At 45.5% G+C, this 25,221-nt stretch overlaps 1 protein-coding gene across 4 annotated transcripts in view; it reads left to right on the forward strand.

Annotated features, from left to right (window-relative positions):
* The window catches only part of fbxo36a (F-box protein 36a), a 100,751-nt gene that overhangs the window by 69,530 nt on the left and 6,000 nt on the right, over positions 1-25,221 (forward strand). Inside the window, exons 3-6 of one of the 4 annotated variants that reach the window (XR_011593675.1) lie at positions 7,099-7,271; positions 12,544-12,635; positions 15,630-15,792; positions 16,202-17,290. Coding sequence is in view for 3 of the 4 variants with exons in the window: in XM_070883863.1 (XP_070739964.1) it covers positions 7,099-7,271; positions 12,544-12,635; positions 15,630-15,660 (296 nt within the window). In the remaining variant the exon portion in view is untranslated. Of the gene's footprint in view, positions 1-7,098; positions 7,272-12,543; positions 12,636-15,629; positions 16,057-16,201; positions 17,291-25,221 lie in introns of those variants that run through there. The other 3 variants (XM_070883863.1, XM_070883862.1, XM_070883861.1) reach the window with 3 other exon arrangements.

Genomic DNA, 25,221 nt, shown 5'->3' on the forward strand with positions numbered 1-25,221 from the left:
TAAACTCCTGATTGTAAATTGCATGGGATCCGCTTATGGGAGAGACCAATGACACTTAACTCAGATTATTTATGGCAGACTTGAAATTTGTAATATTTATCTCCTTATTAAAAAAAAATCTAAAGGAGCAGAAGGACATACTGTACAATGAGACACTCATTGAAACATGGTAAAAGTGTTGTATGGTATGTTGTTCTGTATACCTAAGTGTGAATGACTGTAATTGAGCTAAGGAATGAAAAGCAATACTAGCCATGAGCTCTGAAGAAGCCTTTGACCTCATCCTTCTTCATTTCTTGCATTCCCTTCACACTCATAACCTACATGGCCCTCTTTTCATAATGAGTTAAGGGTTCCAGCTTTGGTGACCTGGTTGCAAGTGCTCCTTCTTGTTAAGTGTGAGCACATAAATGTTGAAAAAAGGAACATATTCAGGACAGTTGCCACGTTATGAGTCTATTAATTTTCAATAGTATTAAAACCTGGTGCTGACATAGTACCTGTTTTTTGTTGTTTGCTGCATTTAATGGGTGCATGGCTAGCACTTTGATTTGGCAACATACACGAGCATAGAAGAACGTGAGTTTGCCTGTACCTGCACCTTTTTAGAAAGATAAACATTCGGCAAACTACTATGTCAGCACCATACATACCATTTGCCTTCTTTACCATCTGCTGTACCTGCATGCCCACTTTCAGTGACTGATGAACCATGACACCCAGGTCTCGTTGCACCTCCCTTTTTTCTAGTCTGCCGCCATTCAGATAATATTCTGCCTATGTGTTTTTGCCCCCAAAATGGATAACCTCACATTTATCCACATCATACTGCATCTGCCATGTATTTGCCCACTCACCTAATCTGTCCAAGTCACCCTGCAGCCTCTTAGCATCCTCCTCACAGCTCACACCGCCACCCAGTTTAGTGTCATCCGCAAACTTGGAGATATTACACTCTATTTCTTCATCCAAATTATTAATGTATATTGTAAAGAGCTGGGGTCCCAGCACTGAGCCCTGCGGCACCCCACTAGTAACTGCCTGCCATTCTGAAAAAGACCCATTTATCCCGACTCTCTGCTTCCTGTCTGCCAACCAGTTCTCGATCCACGTCAGTACATTACCCCCAATACCATGCGCCTTGATTTTATATATGCATTGTTCATCTCATGGTGTTCAGTGGTAGAATGGTCTTGTTCAAGTCAGACACAAGAACTGGAGAGCAGAATAGGAGCAGGAATAGGCCATGCGGCCCTTCGAGCCTGCTCCATCTTCCCGCACTATCCCCATATCCCTTGATTCCCTTAGTATCCAAAAATCTATCAATCTCTGTCTTGAACATACTCAATGACTGAGCATCCACAGCTCCCTGCAGTGGAGAATTCCAAAGGATCACCACCCTCTGAGTGAAGAAATTTCTCACCAGCCAGGAGAAACTTCCTGCCAGCATCTATCCTGTTAAGCCCCTTAAGAATTTTATATGTTTCAATGAGATCACCTCTCAATCTTCTACACTCGAGGGAATATAAACCTAGTCTACTCAATCTCTTGTCATAGGACAATCCCCTCCTCTCAGGAATCAGTCCAATAAACCTACGATACACTCCCTCTAAGAGAAGTATATCCTGCATAGGTAATGTTATGTATGGAGAAAGTGACAGACTGAACACTGTGAGCTCAAAGTAAAGTGTAACGTAGTCTTTTATTGCAGGTCTCCAGAGTGCCTCTCCAACCTGTGAGGCCTCCTTAAATACCTGTGCTCCCAAGGGATTATGGGATCCCTTGGGACTCCAGGGGATGAGCCCTCTGGTGGCTGTACAGAGTAAATACAAGTTTACATATATAACAGGTAAGGAGACCAAAGCTATACATAATACTCCATGTGTGGTCTCACCAAGGCCCGATATAATTGTAGTAAAACTTCTTTACTCTTGTACTTTAATCAACAACAACTTACATTTATATATCACATTTAACGTAGTGAAACGTCCTAAGGCACTTCACAGGAGTATAATGCACTCAGATTTGACACCGAGCCACATAAGTAGAAATTAGCGGCGGTGACCAAAAGCTTGGTCAAAGAGGTAGATTTTAAGGAGAGTCTTGAAGGAGGATAGAGAGGCGAAGATGTTTAGGCAGGGAGTTCCAGAGCTTGGAGCCTAGGCAACAAAAGGCACAGCCACCTTGAGCGATTATAATTAGGAATACTCAGGAGGGCAGAATTAGAAGAGCGCAGACATCTCGGGGGGGGGGGGGGGGGCGAGGGGAAGGAGCGGGGCGAGGGGAAGGAGGGGGGCGGTGGGGGTGGGGCGTTGGACGAGATTACAGAGATGGGAGGGGTGAGGCCCGGGAGGGATTTGAAAATAAGGATGAGAATTTTGAAATCGAGGCGTTGCTTAACAGGAAGCCAATGTAGATCAACGAGCACAGGGGTGATGGATAGTTTAGAGTCTAAGGGGCTGAAATTGCCCCTTTTTTTAAAAAGTAGTTACCGCCTGAGTTTCCGCCCAGTCAGGACAGACTCTCCTCCAATCGGGACATTGCCCTCTTGATTTTTTTGAGATGCAAAACCTGACCGCCTCGCTCCTGTGCAAACGGCGGTAGTGACGTCATAGGTCCCTGCCCGGAAGCAACATTTCCCTCAAAGTATTGTTCCACCGCTTGGCGGTGCCCCTGACAGCTTCACGCAGCAGGAACTTACCAGTGGCTGGGCGGTGCGTCCGCCCTTAAAGGGAGGGTGCACCGCCGCGCCGCCATTTTATTTTAATTGCCAGCCGACTCTGCGGCCGGGCCGCCAACAGGTAATCCGGTACCCCCTTTTGGGTCCGGCCGTCACCCAGTGGATGCCAAATAGGCCTCGCAGCGTCCCTCCCCTTTAAGTGAAGGGGAGGGATGTAGCTAAGCGTCAGCGTGACGCGGCACGTACGTGTCATGCTGACATGCTCAGCGCGGCGCTGATGACACCGTTCCGCTCCCAACTCATAAGAACATAAAAATTAGGAACAGGAGTAGGCCATCTAGCCCCTCGAGCCTGCTCCGCCATTCAACAAGATCATGGCTGATCTGGCCGTGGACTCAGCTCCACTTACCCGCCCGCTCCCCATAACCCTTAATTCCCTTATTGGTTAAAAATCTATCTATCTGTGACTTGAATACATTCAATGAGCTAGCCTCAACTGCTTCCTTGGGCAGAGAATTCCACAGATTCACAACCCTCTGGGAGAGGAAATTCCTTCTCAACTCGGTTTTAAATTGGCTCCCCCGTATTTTGAGGCTGTGCCCCCTAGTTCTAGTCTCCCCGACCAGTGGAAACAACCTCTCTGCCTCTATCTTGTCTATCCCTTTCATTATTTTAAATGTTTCTATAAGATCACCCCTCATCCTTTTGAACTCCAACGAGTAAAGACCCAGTCTACTCAATCTATCATCATCATAAAGTAACCCCCTCATCTCCGGAATCAGCCTAGTGAATCGTCTCTGTACCCCCTCCAAAGCTAGTATATCCTTCCTTAAGTTAGGTGACCAAAACTGCACACAGTACTCCAGGTGCGGCCTCACCAATACTCTGTACAGTTGCAGCAGGACCTCCCTGCTTTTGCACTCCATCCCTCTCGCAATGAAGGCCAACATTCCATTCGCCTTCCTGCCCCAAGGATTTCTCACAAGAAAAGAGGGCATTTTCCCTCTATTCCCCGCCTCATTGATTGGGGCAGTAATTCAACAAATAATTTTAATTATTCCCCCTAAATGGGGCGGAGAACAATTTCAGCCCCTAAATTCCTTTATAATAAAGGCTAACATATCATTTGCTTTCCTAATTCAAGTACCTGCATGTTAACTTTCTGTGATTTGTGTACAAGGAAATGCCAGAAAAGTTAAACAAATATTTTGTATTTGTCTGTACAGTGGAAGATGCAAAAAGCATACCTAAAATGGTGGGGAACCATGGGTCTAATGAGGGTGAGGAACTTAATGTAATTCATATAAGTACTCAAGAAACTCATGGGACTAAAAGCAGACAAATCCCCTGGCCCCAAGGGCCTACATCCTCTGGTTCTAAAAGAGGTGGCTGCAGAGATAGTGGATAGATTGGTTTTGATCTTTCAAAATTCTCTAGATTCTAGAATGGTCCCAGCGGATTGGAAGGTAGCAAATGTAACACCGCTGTTCAAGAAAGGAGGGAGAGCGAAAACAGGGAACTACAGGCCAGTTAGCCTGACATCAGTCATTGGGAAAATTCTGGAATCCATTGTTAAGGAAGTGGTATCAGCGCACTTAGAAAATTATAACATGATTAGGCAGAGTCAACATGGTTTTAAGAAAGAGAACGGTATTTGACAAATTTATTAGAACTTTTTGAGGATGTAACTAGCAGGGTAGATAAAGGAGAACCAGTGGATGTGGAATATTTGGATTTCCTAAAGGCATTCGATAAGGTGCCACATAAAAGATTATTACACAGGATAAGGGCTCATGGGATTGTAGGTAATGTATTAGCATGGATAGAGGATTGGTTAACAGACAGAAAACAGAGAGTAGGGATAAACGGGTCTTTTTCAAGTTGGCAGGCTATAACTAGTGGGGTGCCACAAGGATCAGTGCTGGAGCCTCAGCTATTTACAATCTATGTTAATGACCGAGATGAAGGGACCAAGTGTAATGTATCCAAGTTTGCTGATGGTACAAAGCTAGGTGGGACAGTAAGCTGTGAGGAGAACACAAAGCGTCTGCAAAGAGATATAGATAGACTAAGTGAGTGGGCAGTAAGGTGGCAGATGGAGTATAATGTAGGGAAATGTGAGGTTATTCACTTGGGTAGGAAGAGTAGAAAAACAGAATATTTTTTAAATGGTGAGAAACTTTTAAATGTTGGTGTTCAGAGGGATGTGGATGTCCTTGTGCAAGAAACACCGAAAGCTAGCATGCAGGTACAGCAAGCAATAAGGAGGGCAAATGGCCTGTTGTCCTTTATTGCAAAGGGGTTGGAGTACAAGAGTAAGGCAGTCTTGCTTGGGCCTTGGAGATACCACACCTGGAGGACCGTGCACAGTTTTGGTCTTCTTATCTAAGGAAGGATATACTTGCCCTGGAGGTGGTGTAGCAGAGGTTAACTAGATTGGCAATTGCAGGATTTAAAAAAAAAAATACAATCCTTCTAAAAGTCAGTGTAAAAAGTTTCAGTCTATAGCAATGTATCTACATAAATTGTGATGAAACCATGAAATTGTTTTTTTTTAAATGGTGAGAGATTAGGAAATGTTGACATTCAGGGGGATTTGGATATCATAAGAACATAAGAAATAGGAGCAGGTGTAGGCCAAACAGCCCCATTTAATAAGATCATGGCTGATTATCGAACTCAACTCCACTTTCTCGCCCGATGAGAGGGCTTATGTTGAGAGATTGTGTAGATTGGGCCTTTACTCTCTGGAGTTTAGAAGAATGAGAGGTGATGTCATTGAAACATGCAAGATTCTGAAGGGGATTGACAGGGTAGATGCTAAGAGGTTTTTTTCCCCCTGGTTGGTGTGTCAAGAACTAGGGGGCACAGTCTCAGGAGAAGGTGTAGGCCATTTTAGAGATGAGGAGGAATTTGTTGACTCAGAGGGTTGTGAATCTTTGGAATTCTCTGCCCCAGAAGGCTGTGGATACTGAGTCTCTGAATATATTCAAGACTGAGATCGATAGATTTTGGGGTCTAGAGGAATCAAGAGATATGGCGATCGGGCGGGAAAGTGGAGTTGAGTTCGATGATCAGCCATGATCTTATTGAATGGGGCTGTTTGGCCTACACCTGCTCCTATTTCTTATGTTCTTATGATATTCAAATCCCTCTGAATGCCAACATTTCCCAATCTCTCATCATTTAAAAAAAGACCAATTTCATGGCTTCATCACAATTTATGTAGATACATTGCTATAGACTGAAACTTTTTACACTGACTTTTAGAAAGATTGTATTTTTTTTAATCCTGCAATTGTCATTCTCACACATAGATGGGTTTTCAAAGATGACCTTGAAGTATTTGCCAATTCTGATCAGTGCACTCTGCAAGTACAACCACAGTTAATCAAACCTTGTTGTGACAATCTTGAAAAGCATGGAAAATAAGTGTTGATTGGGTGTTTATCTTGTGAAACTGTATTTTATGGGTTAAAATTAAACTTTGACAGCAATTGTGGAAGGGAGGAGGTTGGTTATGAACTTAATTTTAAAAAAATGTTGAAGTGATGTGTTTCACGAAACTAGTCATTTTCACCGTGTGATGGAGCACATACCTTGCACACAATAGTGTTTAAATTTAGCAAACAATCATAGGACAAAAAGCAAACAGATATTCTAAACTTTGAATAGGTTGTCGTTAAATATTAACCATTATTAATTTTTTCAATCCCACCACTAACACCATGAGATCAGACAGGCAAAACCTATCCAAATTTACACAATGTTTACTGAGGCGGTTGCAATAACATATGGATGGCTAGGGTAAGTGAAAATAAGCAGGCACAGGATTATGTATGTTTAAAGTTTTCTGTAGACTGAGTTGAAATGTATGAGTTTGAAAATTTCCCAAGAAACAGTGCATCAAAATCAGACTTGCTCTTTAGAGCAGTATCCAATTCTTTCTCATATTGCAAAAATAAGCTTGGGTTGGCACCAGAGAAAATTACTATTAACAAAGTCGCTATGGGAAATTTTTTAACATGGTGACAATGGATCTGTTCATGTGGGTGAGCAAATATTCTCTGTGGAGACTGGGGGGAAAAATACTCCAATCTTCAGCCCAATAAGGGCAGAGATCTCCCCCTTTCAATTTGGAACAGAGTGCTGGTGAGACCTAAGCAATGAGCAAAAGTCTCACTCCACTCCTCTTCTGCCTCCTTCTAAGGGTCCAAGTAATTTCTCGGTTTTTATATCGAGTTTCCAGACCTCAGCCACAAGCACGGCTGTAGCATTCATCGCAGAGGCTTTACACACACCCCACCCCAGATATTGCAACCTTTAACAAAATCATATTTCTATAAAGAATAAGGTGAAAAATAATGATTACTGCAATGATATTTTCTAAATACCTTTTTCTTTGTTTTGAATTTTAGTTCACATTTCTGTAATTTTTGGCAATGAAATCCTCAAGTACATTTGTAACCTGTGTCAACATCGGTTTGATTATCTCGAACGCCTTCCTAAAGGCCTGCTCATGTATATAATTTCATTTTTGGAGCTTGAGGACATTGCCAGGCTTTCCCAAACATCCAGACAATTTGAAAAGGTAAAAACATTTTTATATATTTTAGAAGCCTGAAAAGTGAGAATAATTTAGTTTTAAATCTTGTCATACATTGTTTATCATGGCCAATGGGAGGCAAATCAATGAAAATATTCACTTGATGCTGCTTATGTCTTACTATGGACCTAACTATAGTTAATGACTCATTTTCTGACATGAGAGTTCCCATTGTTGTAAGTACTGACACTCCACACACAATTCAAAACAGTGAATTACTATGTCACTGTCAGTCCACCCTGCAAGTCAGGCAGCATCTGTAAAGAAAGGAAAAAAGTTGATGTTTCAGGCAAAGTCCTTTTGTTACAGATGCTTGTAGCATTGTGCACAGTTCTGGTCTCCAAGTTACAAAAAGAATATAGAGGCACTGGAGAAGGTGCAAAAAAGATTCACAAGGATGACACCAGAACTGAGAGGTTGTAGCTATCAGGAAAAATTGAACAGGTTGGGTCTCTTTTCTCCAGAAAAATGAAAGCTAAGGGGTGACCTAATAGAGGTCTTTAAAATTATAAAGGGGATTGATAGGGTAGACGTAGAAAAGATGTTTCCACTTGTGGGGAATCCAAAAATAAGGACAATCAATATAAGGTAGGCGCCAATAAATCCAATAAGGAATTCAGGAGAAACTACTTTACCCAGAGAGTGGTTAGAATGTGGAACATGCTACCACAAGGAGTGGTTGAGGCAAATAGCATAGATCCATTTAAGGGGAAAATAGAGGAATACATGAGGAAAAATGGAATACAGTAATATGTTGATAGGATTAGATGAAGTAGGGTGGGAGGAGGCTCATGTGGAGCACAAACACTGACATGAACCAGTTGGGTCGAATGGCCTGTTTCTGTGTAAGGGGAGACCTCCCAAATGAATGTTTTGCAGCAGGCGCTGGTTGTCCATCACTGTTTTTTTTTAATGTTGCTGATGCTGCTGATACCCCTGCACTCCATGGGGGTCTTGGCAAATAGTGACATTTTGCAGCATACAGCAAACCATCATGAGTCGCTGAAACACTTCAGAACGCTTTCAGATTGATCCAGGCTCCTGAAATGTGGGTTCAAAAAAGCAAATTCTGTGCTCTGTGATGACTTTAATGGAAAATGCCCCTTGTTGTAGCATTTTAAGGAGAGACACATTCTGCCATGGTGCCTGGCAAAGATCACTGGCATGGTCAAGTTCCATAAAATAAAGATATCACTGAAAGTGAGTATTCATTTATGATGGATTGTTGCTGGTTGCAAATAGGCTGGGCATTGGAATATACATATTAACATTGATAAAGCAGGTATGTATTGCCACCTGGGTACAATATATGATTCTTTGGACCTTGGGAAATCCTGCCTCGCGGTTAAGTTGCAGTATCCTGTCATATTGCTGCCGATTGTTTATGGGGAAGCTCATGAAATTGCTAGCTTAAGAGAACAATACACCTGTGACTTACTTGGTGGATCTGTACACAAGTGTTAGGTTAATATTACAGTTGTCCCCAGTAGCAGCCTGGAATAGCACCATGGATTAGAAGTTAAGGGTCATTGTGACCTTAACAACCTTTGACAGAGCGATGCACGTCATGAGAATGGCTGCAAGTCCATTAATAGCATGTAGTGTAACTCACTTTTTTCGAAAGCAAAGCCTCCACAGGCACTCCTTGGCCAAATGCAGGTAGGAGCATCTCTGCTTGTATAATCTGGTGGAGGGGAGGGGGTGGGGGATGGTGTTAATGTACCAGCAGAGAGCCTTAAATGCAGTCTTCTCAGCCTGTTCATCCTCCGCTGTTCCTCCTTCTCTTCCAATATGTGATGATAACAAGGAATTCCCATTAAGCATTCCATTGTGCACTGTCTGAAACAGGGATGGTGGCAATTGGTAGCAAGTAGTAGAAAGGCAATGGAAAAGTAGGTGGCAACAGTGAAAACCTAGTACTTTTAAAACTCTCTTTCTTACCCCACCTTCAAAGTAATACTGAGCAATCCTGGACACCAGTTTTATGCTGGTGTTCTGATTCAGCATCATTAAGTGTGAATTATGGAAAGTGAGACATGTGACATCACCAACTCATTTACATGCATCCACCAAATATTGGTGGATTCCTCTACCAGTCACCGGAAATGACAGTAGAAAATAGCTCAAATGCAAAAATGGCAGAGCTCTGAGGGAATGGAACCCTTCGACCTGCCTGCCAAATTACTGCCACAAAATCAGGCAGATGACAGGAGAAACTTCAGTCTCGAGTGTCTAGACTTGTAAAAAGTGTTCATTTCCCCAATACGAATATCTCTGCTTGAGAAAAATATATTTGAATTAAGTTTAAAAAAATCATAGAATGGTTACAGCACGGAAGAGGGCCATTCGGCCCATCGAGCCCGTGCCTGCTCTCTGAAAGAGCACCACAGCTAATCCCACTCTCCCGCCCTTTCCCCGTAGCCCTGAAAATGTTTTTCTTTCAGGTACTTATCCAACTTCCGTTTGAAAACAGTGATTGAGATAGCCTCCACCACCCTTTCAGGCAGTGCATTCCAGATCCTAACCACTCATTGTGTAAAAAAGTTTTTTCTTATGTCGCTTTTGGTTCTTTTGCCAATCACCTTAAATCTGTGTCCTCTGGTTCTCGACCCTTCCGCTAATGGGAACAGTTTCTCTCTGTCTACTCTGTCCAGACCCCTCATGATTTTGAACACGTCGATCAAATCTCCTCTCAACCTTCTCTGCTCTCAGGAGAATAACCCCAGCTTCTCCAATTTATCCACATAACTGACATCCCTCATCCTTGGAATCATTCCTGTAAATCTTTTCTGCACTCTCCCCAAGGCCTTCACATCCTTCCTAAAGTGAGGTACTCAGAATTGGAAACAATGCTCCAATTGAGGCTGAACCAGTATTTTATACAGGTTCATTATAATTTCCACATTTTTGTACTATATACTTCTATTCATGAAGCCCAAGATCCCGTCAGCTTTTTTAACTGTTTTCTCAACCTGCCCTGCCACCTTCGACGATTGGTGCACATATACCCCTAGGTCTCTCTGTTCGTGCACCCCTTTTAGGATTGTACCCTTTAGTTTATATTTCCTCTCCTCATTCTTTCTACCAAAATGTATCACTTCGCACTTTTCTGCGTTAAATTTCATCTGCCACGTGTCCGCCCATTCCACCAACCTGTCTATGTCCTCTTGAAGTCTATCACTATCGTCCTCACTGTTCACTATACTTCCAAGTTTTATGTCATCGGCACATTTTGAAATTGTGCCTTGTACACTCGCATTCAAGTCATTAATATACATCAAGAAAAGCAGTGGTCCCAGTACCGATCCCGAGGGAACACCGCCTTCCAGTCCGAAAAACAACTGTTCACCACTACTCTCTGTTTCCTGTCACTTAGCCAATTTCTTATCTATTCTGCCACTGTCCCTTTTATTCCATGGGCATTAGCTTTGCTGGCAAGCCTATTATGTGGCACTTTGTCAAACGCCTTTTGGAAATCCCTGTAGCCAGTAATAAACACAATTTTGATTTTGGAAAATTTTGTATAATGTTGCTGTAACCAATAGAGGGTGCTGTTGAAATGCATCTCAAAATATTGAAACAAAAGAAATAGTTCGGAATACACTATAAACCTCAGCCTGCTGCAGTGGCTTTCCTGGCAAAAACAGGGCCCACGTACTTCAGACTACAGTCAAGTTTGCATCAAATACCTCACGCAATTCATTATTTTCATTAACTTTGTCATTTATATTATTAGCAGCAGATCAAAAGAATGTACGATATCTATCTAGGCTAAGTCCATCATTTTTTTAAAGCTGTAAGATTTTTAAAATCAGACTGTCTGTCTTGTGAAATAAAGGCCGGAATGTTGCCTACCTGGGTGGGCCGATGTGGACAGCGTCCGTGGCGGGTTGTGACCTCCGCTGCTGGCTCCATCCCGCTGTTGAAAGTGAACTTACCCTAATGGGGCCTATTAAGCCCACCCAGCGCGTTACCTGGCCCAATTAGATGGAGCGGGTCTGATGACGTCATTCATGACGCATTTTCAGCCGGAATCCTTAAAGGGACCCTGACCACATTACATTTTAAGTTTAATCTAACGAAGTGGGTGTTGAATCGTTACTCTACAATAATATACAACAACAACTTGATTTATATAGTGCCTTTAACATAGTGAAACATCCCAAGGCGCTTCACAGAAATATTATGTGGTAAAAATTTGACAATAAAAGTTATATATGAGTGAAAAAGAAAAATTTAAATAATATTGAGTAATATGATACCATCTACAAATACAATCAAGAACATAATTTTAAAAAGTACATTAATTGGGAAGTTATTGGTGCTTCGGGCACAAATCTATAGACCTTTGTATCAGTAACTGGCACAAATAAATGATGTATGTGTGTATAGGTAATATATAAAATTAAGCAGATTTTAAACGTAATTGTAAAGGGGTGGATTTACATTCTTATGCAAGTTCAGCGGAAGAGCTTCGGAAACCCTGATAAACAGTGTAAGTAGTGCTTATGTGTTTCTGGGATTTCTGCAACTCTTCCATTGAAGCTAACAATGGACAAGTGAGAGAACCTCTGCAGAAATTCACCCCCAAAGTCTCAGGCTGAAAAATTACATTAGTTATATTCAGGGACTGAAAGCAAATTAAACCAGTGAAATGAGTGATGAGAATTAAATGACATAGGATATATGACACGGAAACAGGCCATTCAGCCCAGCCAGTCTATGCCGGCATTTATGCTCCACTCGAGCCTCCTCCCGTTTTTCCTCATCTACATCTATCAGCATAACCCTCTATTCCCTTCTCCCTCATATGCCTGTCTAGCCTCCCCTTAAATGTATCTATACTATTCGCTTCAACCACTCGCTGTGGTAGCGAGTTCCACATTCTAAATTGTTACGGTTGATGACTTGGTTTAATCTGTAACTGGACAATCACAGTATACTGTGAGAAAAAACCTGACCAGAAACAACACAAAGATGTACTTAAATGGTATATGTCATTTTTTTATAGTGCAGATCAAATCACTGCAATTACTGCTGATTAGGAAGGCAACAGCTGAGAATGGCCAGTGAAAAACTTACTTCCCTCACCATCCAGGGTAGGAAGGGAGCCTTCAGCACTCACATTCTTTCAGGAATTTCTGAATTAACCTTTACCAGTGGCTTTTCAAGTAGAACAGAATCTCCATCCATCTGTAAGCTGATGTAATCAACATGTTTTTATTTTGGTTTGTTTTTCATGCTGTCAAGTAATCAGCTGGAGCAATGGCCACGGAACTCCCGCCTCAGGTTGATAGACGTGGTTCCCGAGCTACGTGAATCCCGTGGCCATGCAGGGAAATTTAAAAAGTAAGTGAAAAAAGGCTCTTGAGTGCCTGCAAACCACCTGCTAATTATCTCAATTGGGTTGCCCGCCACTGCCAGTTGGGTTGGATTGCCCGCCGTCGCACTCCCCGCTCCCTCTCCATGCTGACCCGACCGGGGAGGAAGCAGCGGGGAGAGGAGAAGCGGCCGGTCCCAGGATGCAGCACACTGACCCGGCCTCGGAGGGAGCACCAGAGGCGGCAGAGAGAGGTGGAGCAGCCAGCCCCAGGACACAGTGCGGCTCGCAACCCCCGCCGGGAATGATGCCGGACCAGGCATGTAGCCGGACCAAAGAGCCCCGGACTGGAGGGGTACAACCTGTACTACAAAACTGCCTCTACTGATTCACCTCCAATTTCATTTTCATTTCACTTTATTTTTACTCAGTACACAATCCCCTCAGCTTCATTGGCACCACCATGACTGAAAGCAAAATTTCAGTTTAGCATGAAAAGAAACCCTGATCCTGCTCAGTCTAATGGTACACATTGTAATGAGTTGACTTTCATTTTTCTGTGTTTAAAATTATTTTAGGAGTTAAATAAAGGAAATATTTCATTACATTACTTCTTGTTATTAATATAAGACATATAACTATCTTATCATCTAACACCTGTTGAGTTTACAATATTAAAATAGTTCACTATAGATCATAGACTGTCACAGCTCAAGGTCAGGGTTGTCAGTGAAGGGCCAGTGACTGTGTGGAAACAAAATTGGCTGAGGGACAGAAAGCAGAGAGTAATGGTGAACATTTGTTTTCGGACTGGAGAGAAATGTGCAATGATGTCGCCCAGGGGTTGGTGTGGGAACCACTGCTCTTTTTGATATATATTAGTGACCTGGGGCTGAATTTTCCACATGGATGATTTTTGGCACAGTTGAAGAGGTACGTCCGATTTTGTTTTTTTGTGGCCCGACTGCCAAAAAAAAAATTCCGAGTTTCGCTGGAATTAATTTTCAACTTGGAGCGGTGCACATTGGCCTTAAGCTCTGTGGGTGGAGCTTAAGGCCTATGCTAAAAACTGATGTTGCCAGGGTAACGAGGGACGCTGTGAAGGGCTGACGCTGGAAACTGAAACTGACCAAGGGCTGAGGCTGGGCTGGAAACGGAAAATGACACCGCTATTATCCCGGGCCAAAAGGACCCCTGCCGGTGCCACTCCTATCCCAGGCTGAACGGCCCTCTACTCCAGCCGGTGCCACTCCTATCCCAGGCTGAACGGCCCTCTACTCCAGCCGGTGCCACTCCTATCCCAGGCTGAACGGCCCTCTACTCCAGCCGGTGCCACTCCTATCCCAGGCTGAACGGCCCTCTACTCCAGCCGGTGCCACTCCTATCCCAGGCTGAACGGCCCTCTACTCCAGCCGGTGCCACTCCTATCCCAGGCTGAACGGCCCTCTACTCCAGCCCGTGCCACTCCTATCCCAGGCTGAACGACCCTCTACTCCAGCCGGTGTCACTCCTATCCCAGGCTGAATGGCCCTCTACTCCAGCCGGTGCCACTCCTATCCCAGGCTGAACGGCCCTCTACTCCAGCCAATGCCACTCCTATCCCAGGCTGAACGGCCCTCTACTCCAGCCGGTGCCACTCCTATCCCAGGCTGAACGGCCCTCTACTCCAGCCGGTGCCACTCCTATCCCAGGCTGAACGGCCCTCTACTCCAGCCCGTGTCACTGCTATCCCAGGCTGAACGGCCCTCTACTCCAGCCGGTGTCACTCCTATCCCAGGCTGAATGGCCCTCTACTCCAGCCGGTGCCACTCCTATCCCAGGCTGAACGGCCCTCTACTCCAGCCGGTGCCACTCCTATCCCAGGCTGAACGACCCTCTACTCCAGCCGGTGCCACTCCTATCCCAGGCTGAATGGCCCTCTACTCCAGCCGGTGCCACTCCTATCCCAGGCTGAACGGCCCTCTACTCCAGCCAATGCCACTCCTATCCCAGGCTGAACGACCCTCTACTCCAGCCGGTGCCACTCCTATCCCAGGCTGAATGGCCCTCTACTCCAGCTGGTGCCACTCCTATCCCAGGCTGAACGGCCCTCTACTCCAGCCGGTGCCACTCCTATCCCAGGCTGAACGGCCCTCTACTCCAGCCGGTGCCACTCCTATCCCAGGCTGAACGGCCCTCTACTCCAGCCGGTGCCACTCCTATCCCAGGCTGAACGACCCTCTACTCCAGCCGGTGCCACTCCTATCCCAGGCTGAATGGCCCTCTACTCCAGCCGGTGCCACTCCTATCCCAGGCTGAACGGCCCTCTACTCCAGCCAATGCCACTCCTATCCCAGGCTGAACGACCCTCTACTCCAGCCGGTGCCACTCCTATCCCAGGCTGAATGGCCCTCTACTCCAGCCGGTGCCACTCCTATCCCAGGCTGAACGGCCCTCTACTCCAGCCGGTGCCACTCCTATCCCAGGCTGAACGGCCCTCTACTCCAGCCGGTGCCACTCCTATCCCAGGCTGAACGGCCCTCTACTCCAGCCAATGCCACTCCTATCCCAGGCTGAACGACCCTCTACTCCAGCCGGTGCCACTCCTATCCCAGGCTGAATGGCCCTCTACTCCAGCCGGTGCCACTCCTATCCCAGGCTGAACGGCCCTCTACTCCAGCCCGTGTCACTGCTATCCCGGGCTGAAAGGCACCCCTAAAAAATTCACGTTTTCCACGTGAGGCATGTGGTGTGCCCGCGCACTTTCAGAGCTGCTTGTGAGTAGAAAAATCGGAGCTGCTGCAATATGGATCATGGGGCAAAGACCAGGAATTTTCAAGCAGATGAAACTGAGGCCCTGGTTTCTATCATTGAGAGCAGATAGCACAAACTTCAGAACAAAGATTCAGTTAAAGTAAAGCTCAAAGAAATGGTAAGCAATATTTTCATTTATGCACTGGAATTACAATTGTAAATGTGACCAACTGTGTGTGCCACCACAGCAGACTCCTTCTCTTTAAAAAGTTCTATTTTCATCTTTGCAGAGGAAGGTGGCACACATACACAGAGAGCTAACAATAACTGGAGGAGGTTCGGCAAATGTGCACCCATTGACACCCCTGGAAGTGAGGATTGCTGGTATGATTGGTGCTGGCTCTCGAAGGTCAACAACCAGCGCACAAGCTGAGCCCAGCTTACAGAGAGAGGGTAAGTACTGCAAATTCCACAGTCTGGCTTGGCTAAATCTTAAGTCCTGCATGGGCTAGCCACGCTTCAGTTTATGGGATGTCCTCTCCGTCAGCTACGCTTTGGTTTATAGAAACATAGAAAAATAGGTGCAGGAATAGGCCATTCGGCCCTTCGAGCCTGCACCGCCATTCAATAAGATCATGGTTGATCATTCCTTCAGTACCCCTTTCCTGCTTTCTCTCCATACCCCTTGATCCCCTTTAACCATTAGAGCCATATCTAACTCCCTCTTGAATATATCCAGTGAACTGGCAATGTGCTATCACTCATCGTGTTACTTCAAATGAGCCTGCGCTGTGTGAGCCTACTCATGCCACCCTGCCCTCTACCCTGCTACTAACCGATCATCTGCTGTTATATTTTGCAGAAGTTGTGCCTGTCCCAGAGGAATCACAAACACCTGCCACAGAAGAACAATCATTTGCGGAGGAGCCTGACCAGGATGAAGTCTTTAATGCAGAACTTCCACAGGAAGATCAGGACGAGAATGAGCAGCAGGATCAGGGGGAGCGGGAAGGCCCCAATGTTGAGACTGACACTGAATCTGGAGGAGGTGGTGCCGCATAGGGATGTGCCAAGCACTTTCTGGACTGCTACGAGCGATGGGACATTTCATGGTGTCCCACAGTCCAAGGTTGCGGATCCCAGTGGGTTGCAGCGAACCACACGCAGGGTGAGGAGAGGAAGGAGAGCTCGAGAGTGCTCTCCTGAAATGCAGGATCCAACAGATGTGGTTCAGATCATGACAATGAGTGGGGAGAGCATTGAGACTACCCAATCACTCCTGGACACCATGGGTGGGGTGGGTCATGAGATAGTGGGATTGTCCTCGGAAGTAACGACACTCTCGGGAGAAATGGGAACATTGTCGCAACACATTAGGGAGGGAATGTCGAAGGTATCTGATACACTGTCAGGACAGATTAAGGAGGGAATGTCGGAATTAGCTGCGGCAATAAGGGAACACGTCCAGGCTCTAATTGGCCAGCGGCGAATGACTAATTCAACTGGTGACACTCACACTCCAAACCCCAGACCAACCTCAGGTGGTGTGCCGGTGCATCCACAGTCCGAGAAAGAGGCTGAGGAGGCCCGAGCTGGGCCTTCCACAATGCCGTCTCTGAGGGCTCACACCCACCAACAAGAAAAGCACTGTCCAGGAGGTGCTCGAAAAAAGCAACTTGGTTCCAGCGGGGAAAGGCCTTCATCACCGGCCAAGGGTAGAGGCAGCAAGGGCAAGCGCGTCAGCGTGCAGTCTTGGATTAAGGGGGAGGAGAGATGGCTGCAGCTAAAGTTTGTTTTTTCTGTTGTTGTTACTGTTGTTATGTTTAACTGATCTTAATTTAAAAGTTTAAAGTTTTTAAGTCATGTAATTTGAAAAGCAAGTTTGTAAGTGATCTTAATGGAAAAGCTTAAAGTTTGTAACAAAAATATTTTTATTTAAGTTAAGTACAAGTGTACAATGTTTAATAAATGTAATTCTTTTTTCAATTAAACCAGAATCATGAACATATTCTTTAAATTAATGTAACAATCAACCAACATGGTGACATTATTCATTAAATTAACGCAACAGTCAACCAATATGGTGACATTATTCTTTAAATTAACGCAACAGTCAACCAATATGGTGACATTATTCTTTAAATTAACGCAACAGTCAACCAATATGGTGACATTATTCTTTAAATTAACGCAACAGTCAACCAATATGGTGACATTATTCTTTAAATTAACGCAACAAACAGTCAAGCAACATGGTGAATGATCAAACATGTCGCTCAGTCTTCATACAGCAAAGCGTTCAAGGATTAGCCACTGACGCAAGTCTCTTGCAATGGCGATAGGTGCACGAAGGGCCCTCACTCCTCCTCCGTCGTCCTTAGGGTTGAGGTAGTGGCATGGCTTCCTCCTGCTGCTGCTGCTTCTCCACCTCCTCCTCCTCCTCGTCAGCCTGCTTGTCGTCCTCCTCAACTCCTGCTGCCTGAGGTTGCTCTTCAACTTCCAGTGCCTGTTGCCTCATGATGGCTAAGTTGTGCAGCATGCAGCACACGACAGTGAACTGACCGACCATCTCAGGGGCGTATTGCAGGTAGCCTCCAGAATGGTCCAGGCATCAGAAACACTGCTTTAGTATTCCAATTGTCCTCTCAATGATGCTGCGTGTGGTTTTGTGGGACATGTTGTACCAACGCTCGGCTTCTGTCCGGGTATTGCATAGTGGGGTCATGAGCCAGGTGACGAGCCCGTAACTCTTGTCCCCCAGCACCCTTCTGGCTGCTGCTGAAAAATGGCATAAGATGCGTAAGATGAACGCAACATGAGTGCTCCCTGGGTATCTGGCACTAACTGCTATGATGCGATACATGTCGTAGGAGATCAGCTGAACATTAGTGAGTGGAACCCTTTCCTGTTTCTGTAAACCTCTGAATCGTTCAAAGGTGCTTGCAAGGCAATGTGGGTACAGTCAATCGCCCCTGCACCTTGGGGAAGCCAGCAATCCACGAGAAGCCCACAGCCCTATCGCGCATTGCCTGGGCGGACGTGGGGAACTTGATGTAGTTGTCCCTGCGAGTATACAGTGCAGTCGTGACCTGTCGAATGCAGCTATGTACTGCATGCTGTGAGATGCAGCATACATTCCCAGTTGAAGCCTTGAACGAGCCGGAGGCATAGAAGGCAAGTGCTACAGTCACCTTGACCTCTATGGGTAGTGCAGTCCTCCTCCCACTTCTAGGCTGCACATCTGCCCTGATCAGTTGTAAGATCTCTGTGATCACCTCCTTCTGAAAGCGCAGCCTGCAAATGCAGTCTGCCTCACTCAGGTGCAGGTATGAGCGCCTCTCCCTGTACACCCGATCCGGGTAAGGCCTCCTTGCCATCATTCTTCGAGCTCTCTGGTTCCTGAGATATTGTTGACTTCTTAATCTTCTCCTTTGCATAGCCATGAAGCAAGACACTCTTAATAAATGAGGCATTGCTAGGATCGCCCTCATTGTTTTTTCTTAGTTGCATGACTAGTCCATGGACCACACCCTGGTCTGCGCAAGCACATCACAAGGCTCAGTTTCTATGGTGATGTGACGCTCAAGGCAAAGATTTGGGGCAAACACAGCACAAAATACAAGGGATGAAATGAAGACTGGAGGCAATATTCACTATTTATTGTTAGCTCTGCAACAAACTGGCTTTGTCCCCTCTCCGATGATCACCAGGCTCGAGGCACAGAACGGCGGCTGGCAGGATCGCTGTTCCGAAAGGCCCCCCCCCCCGGTGCTGCTGCAATCCCGGGCTGAATGCCCCCCTCCCCCCTCACCCCCCCCCCCCCCCCCCACTTCGGTGCTGTTGTCATCCCGGGCTGCCGGTGCCATGTCTGAGGCTCGGCTAAAACAATGGCGTCTTCTCTGTGCTGATTTTCTCTTCTCTGTGCTGATTTCCTTAAATGTAGGGAACGTTTTTCAGAAGGGTGCGGTGTACTGTTTTAGAAAGAAACCGTACTTGGTCAAACTTGGCCAGAAATGGTGCACCCGGCAGGTTCCGCCCCCAGTGACATCAAAAAATCGGGAACTAAAAATATCGGACATACCTACTTTAGAACGGTGCAGAAACTTTGGCGAAACTTGCGGATTTTAGTCTGCTCCTAAAAAAAAACAGCGTAGGCCAAAAGTACAGCCCAGAATGGTGGTGAAAATTCAGCCCCTGGACTTGGCATACAGGGCATAATTTCAAACTTTATAGATGACACAAAACTCGGAAATATAGTGAACAGTGAGGAGAATAGTAACAGAATTCAGGAGGATATAGACAGACTGGTGAAATGGGAAAGCACATGGCAAATGAAATTTAATGCAGTTGAGCATGAAGTGATTCATTTTAGTAGGAAGAATGAGGAGAGGCAATATAAACGAAATGGTACAATTTTAAAGGGGTTGCAGAAATAGAGAGATCTGGGAGTGTATGTACACAAGTCTTTGGAGGAGGCTGTTGAAAAGGCATATGTGATCCAAGGAAATTATAATAAATCTTTATAAACTACTGGTTATGCCCCAGTTGGAGTATTGTGGTCAATTCAGGGCACCATACTTTAGGAAGGATGTCAAGACCTTGGAGGAGACTTACTCCAATGGGATGAAAGACTTGAGTTACTTGGAGAGACGAGAGAAACTGGAGTCGTTCTCTTTGGAGCAGAGCAGGTTAAGAGGAGATTTGATAGAGGTGTTCAAAATTAAGAATGGTCTTGATAGAGAAAATAAGAAACTGTTTCCAGTAGCAGAAGGTCGGTAGCAGAGGCATAGATTTAAGATAATTGGCAAAAGAAGCAGAGGTGACATGACAGCAAGTTGTTATAATCTGGAATACACTGTATGAAAGGTTGGTGAAAGCAGATTCAGTAATAACTTTCAAAAGGGAATTGGATAAACACTTAAAAATGAGGACTATGAAGAAGGAGCAAGGAAGTGGGACTTGTTGAATAGCTCCTTCAAAGAGCCGGCACAGGCACGATGGGCCGAATGGCCTCCATTGGTGTTGTATCATTCTATCACTAAAATAGCAGATAGAGGAATTTAACATGAGTACATTAAGAGGCCATATAATAATATCGCCGGCAGTCATTTCTACCCTCCTGTTTTCAGTCAAGTAAATGTAAAACAGCTCAGTTGATCTCTCAAGCAGATTTTTGAAGTCACATGCAACAAACATCAGTTGTGAAACAGTTTGTGGGTTATTATGGCCAAAGGGTGAAAATGGGAGCTAAGTTGGTAGACTGCAAATAAGACTAGCCTGTTTGAAAGTCTGGATTTAGCACACAATTTTGGTCCTAATTGTTGATTACCATAATTTGAACTTGCCTGGAGGTGCTGAACCAGAAACCTGCAGGTTTAGCACACAAGTGCTGATTAGAAGCAATTTTCGTGGAGCAGTTATGAGACAATGTGGTCCATCAGCTGCAGCTAATTACCTCCTACTGTCCTCACACAGTTGATGAATCAGTGTTCCTCCATGTTGAACACACTGGAAGAAGCACTGAGGGTAGCAAGGACACAGAATGTACCCAGGGTGGCAGACTTCAATGTCCATCACCAAAAATTGCTCAGTAGCACCACTACTGATCGAGCTGGCCGTGTCCTGAAGGACATAGTTGCCAGACAGCCTGTGGCAGGTGGTGAGACAACAAACGCGAGGAAAAAAAACGACTTGACCTTGTTCCCATCAATCTACCTGTCACAGGTGCATCTGTCCATGACCATATTGACAGTCCTTGTGGAGACGAAGACCCATCTTCACACTGAGGACACCCTCCATCATGTTGCGTGGCACTACTATGGTGCTAATGGGAAAGATTCAGAAAAGTTCTAACAGCTTAAAACTGGGCATCCGTGAAATGCTTGTGGGCCATCAGCAGCAGCAAAATTGTATTCCCCCACAATCTGTAACCTGAGATATACCTCACTCTTCCATTACCATCAACCCAGGGGACCAGCCCTGATTCAATGAGGAATGCAGAAGAGCATGCCAGGAACATTACCAAGGGGACCTAAAAATGAGATGCCAACCTGGGGAAGCTGCAATGCAACACAGGACCACATGCATGCTAGCAGCGGAAACAGCATGCTATAGATAGTGCTAAGCAATCCCACAACCAACGGATCAGAGCTCTGCAGTCCTGCCACATCCAGTCGTGAATGGTAGTGGACAATTAAACAACTAACTGGAAGAGGAGGCTCCATGAACATCCCCATCCTCACTGATGGCGAAGCCCAGTACGTGACTGCAAAAGACAAGGCTGAAGTGTTCGCAACCATCTTCAGCTAGGAGTGCTGAGTGGATGATCCATCTCGGCCTCTTCCTGAGGTCCCCACCATCACAGAAGCCATTCTTCAACTAATTCAATTCACTCCACGTGATATCAAGAAATGACTGAGCGCACTGGATACAGCAAAGTCTATAGGCCCCGATAACATCCTGCCTGTAGCGCTGAAGACTTGTACTCCAGAACTAACACATCTTTAACCAAGCTGTTCTAGTACAGCTACAACACTGGCATCTACCCGAGAAAGTGGAAAATTGCTCAGGTGTGTATGTCCTGTCCACAAAAAGCAGGACAAATCCAATTCTGGCCAATTATCGCCATATCACTCTACTCTCAATCATCAGCAAAGTGATAGAAGAGGTCTTTAACGTTGCTATCAGGCAGCACCCACCAATGCTCAGTTTGGGTTCTGCCAGGATTACTCTGCTCCAGACCTCATTGCAGCCTTGGTCCACATATGGACAAAAGAGCTGAATTCTAGAGGTGGCGTGAGCACAGGCAGGCAATTTGCTCAGAGAATACTCCCACAAACAGCAATGTGATAATGACTAAATAATTTGTTTTAGTGATGTTAATTTGAGGGATAAATATTGACCAGGATACAGTGGATAACTCCCCTGCTCTTCTTCAAAATAGTGCCATTGGATCTTTTACGTCCACCTGTAAGAATAGACAGGGCCTTGGTTTAACGTCTCATCCGAAAGACGGCACTTCCAACAGTTCAGCATTCCCTCTGCACTGCACTGCAGTGTCAGCCTAGATTTTTGTGCTCCAGTCTCTGGAGTGGGACTTGAACCTGCAACTTCTGACTCGGAGGCCAAAGTGTTACCAACCAAGCCACAGCCGACACTGCAAGCAAAATTGAAGTCAATGGGAATCGAGGAAAATTCTCCACTGGCTGGAATCATACCTAGCACAAAGTGGTTGTTCGAGACAATCATCACACACCCAGGACATCGCTGCAGGAATTTGATCAGGGCAATATCCTAGGCCCAACGATCTTCAGCTGCTTCATCAATGACCTTCCCTCAATCATACGGTCAGAAGTGGGGATATTCACTGATGATTGCAGAGTGTTCAATTCCATTTACAACTCCTTAGATAATGAAGCAGTCCGTGCCCGCATGCAGCAAGACCCGGACAACATTCAGGCTTGTGCTGATAGATAGCAAGTAACATTTGTGCCACACAAGTGCCAGGCAATGACCATCTCCAACAACAGAGAGTCTAACCACCTACCCTTGACATTCAATGGCATTACCATCATCGAATCCATTACCATTATCAACATCCTGAGGGTTCACCATTGACCAGAAACTTAACTGGGCCAAACACTTAAGAAGCAAATTCCACTACCTCGGCCGGTCTAGTGCGGAGGGGTTGGTGGGGGGACCCAACCTACTGCTGGCTCCAGCCCGCTCTGGAATGATTTTACGCTGATTGTGCTTGTTGAGCCCGCCCACTGCGTTTCCCGGCCAATTGAAGGAAGCGGGTCTAATAATGTCATTTTATGACACGTCCTCAGCCGGTTTCTTTATTTGATAGTTGTGCTGTCCGTGTTCTACCCAACTCCTACACATCCTTACTTACGCTTATGGAGGGAGTCACAGCACGCAACGAGGTTCTCTTCCCTTCCAATGGGCGGAAGAAACCTCCCTAGGTGATCAACGCAGCCTGATTGCACATTGCACATAAGGACACAAGCAGGGATGTCATCAGGAGGATCAGGCTGCAGTGGTGCAAACCTTTCAATGATCTCAATGGATCACAAAATGTTACTGCAAAGCCACACTCAGCCACATTCTGCTGTGCCATTCATCACATTCCCAGTACTCTGCCTTCCCTACCCTACTCCTACACATCCTTACTCACACCAACTTGCCTTGCACCTCCACCCATCCCTCTCTATCTACATTATCACTTCCCCATCTCACTAGCCACCCCTCATACTCACCCTTATCCTAGTCCAATCATACCAACTAATAACACACAAGGGTATGCACTTGGGTCTTTTAGCCAATGTTCATGTAAAGTTGCTATTAATGTGCTGTCAAACATTGAAATCTTTATTTTCAACACTTTGCATTCTTGGACAGATTTGTATGCACCTTTGGAAGTTGCAGTGAATGGTGATGAGTGTGAAAGGAATGGCTTGGGCATTGTAGGGATGCTTTATGTTGGTGTGGGGTGGTGCTAACCTGGTGCATCATGTGGCAGCCAGAGTGTACAGCATCAAGTGAAGTAAATCTGGCCATGGTGAAGACATCCTGGCATGCCGGGCAGCAACGTGGTCAGGTGCTGATGCCCTGTGTCCTGTGCAGCATCAGTTGATTGCGGAGAAGGTCGGCGTTATTAGTGGTGCTGGTGTGCCTGGTGCTGCTGGTGTTGGGCTGATCGTGGTGAGATTCTGAGGGCCAAGATGAGATAGTTTCAAGGGCACCAATGCTAATGTAATAGATGGCAGGTGAACTTGAGATAACAGAAGTGATCTGTTAATGGTGAGAGAGGTTGTTCCAATGAGGTGATCCTGGATAGCTTTTGATCTTGGAAAGTGAACAGCTGTGAGATGGGAGCTTTTAGCTGTCAAGTAGAGAAATAAATTCATTGTCACACAGCTCCCCACGTCCTTACTTGACGTGATCCCCAAGCAGTGTAAACCCCGTGGATAACCTGGTAAAATGATAAGTTCAGCTCAAAATTCTTTTTAATAGGCTGTTAGCAAAGTCATAGTAACCTATATTGCCTCCCCGCTGCTGCGTGTTATGTCTGTTCAGCATTGCCAGACCCAACATCTGGGAAAGTAGTGTTCTCGACCCGACCAGCCACCAAACACACCTGCTGACCCCCGCCGAAAAATCTCCTACTTAAATATTGTGGCTACAAAAGCAGGTCAGAGGCTGGGTATTCTGCGGCAAGTGACTCACCTCCTGACTCCTCAAAGCCTTTCCACCATCGACAGGACACAAGTCAGGAGTGTGATGGAATATTCTCCACTTGTCTGGATGCGTGAAACTCCAACGACACTCAAGAAGCTCAACACAATCCAGAACAAAGCAGCCCGCTTGATTGGCACCCCATCCTCCACCTTAAACATTCACTTCTTCTACCACTGGTGCACCGTGGCTGCCATGTGCAGCATCTACAAGGTGCACTGCAGCAACTTGCCAAGGCTTTTTCGGCAGCAACTCCCAAACCTGCGACCTCTATCAAGAAAGACTGGATCAACTGGGCTTGTATTCACTGGAGTTCAGAAGAATGAGAGGGGACCTCATAGAAACGTTTAAAATTCTGATGGGTTCAGACAGGTTAGATGCAGGAAGAATGTTCCCAATGTTGGGGAAGTCCAGAACCAGGGGTCACAGTCGAAGGATAAGGGGTAAGCCATTTAGGACCGAGATGAGGAGAAACTTCTTCACCCAGAGAGTGGTGAACCTGTGGAATTCTCTACCACAGAAAGTAGTTGAGGCCAATTCACTAAATATATTCAAAAAGGAGTTAGATGAAGTCCTTACTACAAGGGGGATCAAGGGGTATGGTGAGAAAGCAGGAATGGGGTACTGAAGTTGCATGTTCAG

The sequence above is a fragment of the Pristiophorus japonicus genome, chromosome 6, assembly GCF_044704955.1.
Source record: "Pristiophorus japonicus isolate sPriJap1 chromosome 6, sPriJap1.hap1, whole genome shotgun sequence".
Classification (NCBI taxonomy): Eukaryota; Metazoa; Chordata; class Chondrichthyes; family Pristiophoridae; genus Pristiophorus; species Pristiophorus japonicus.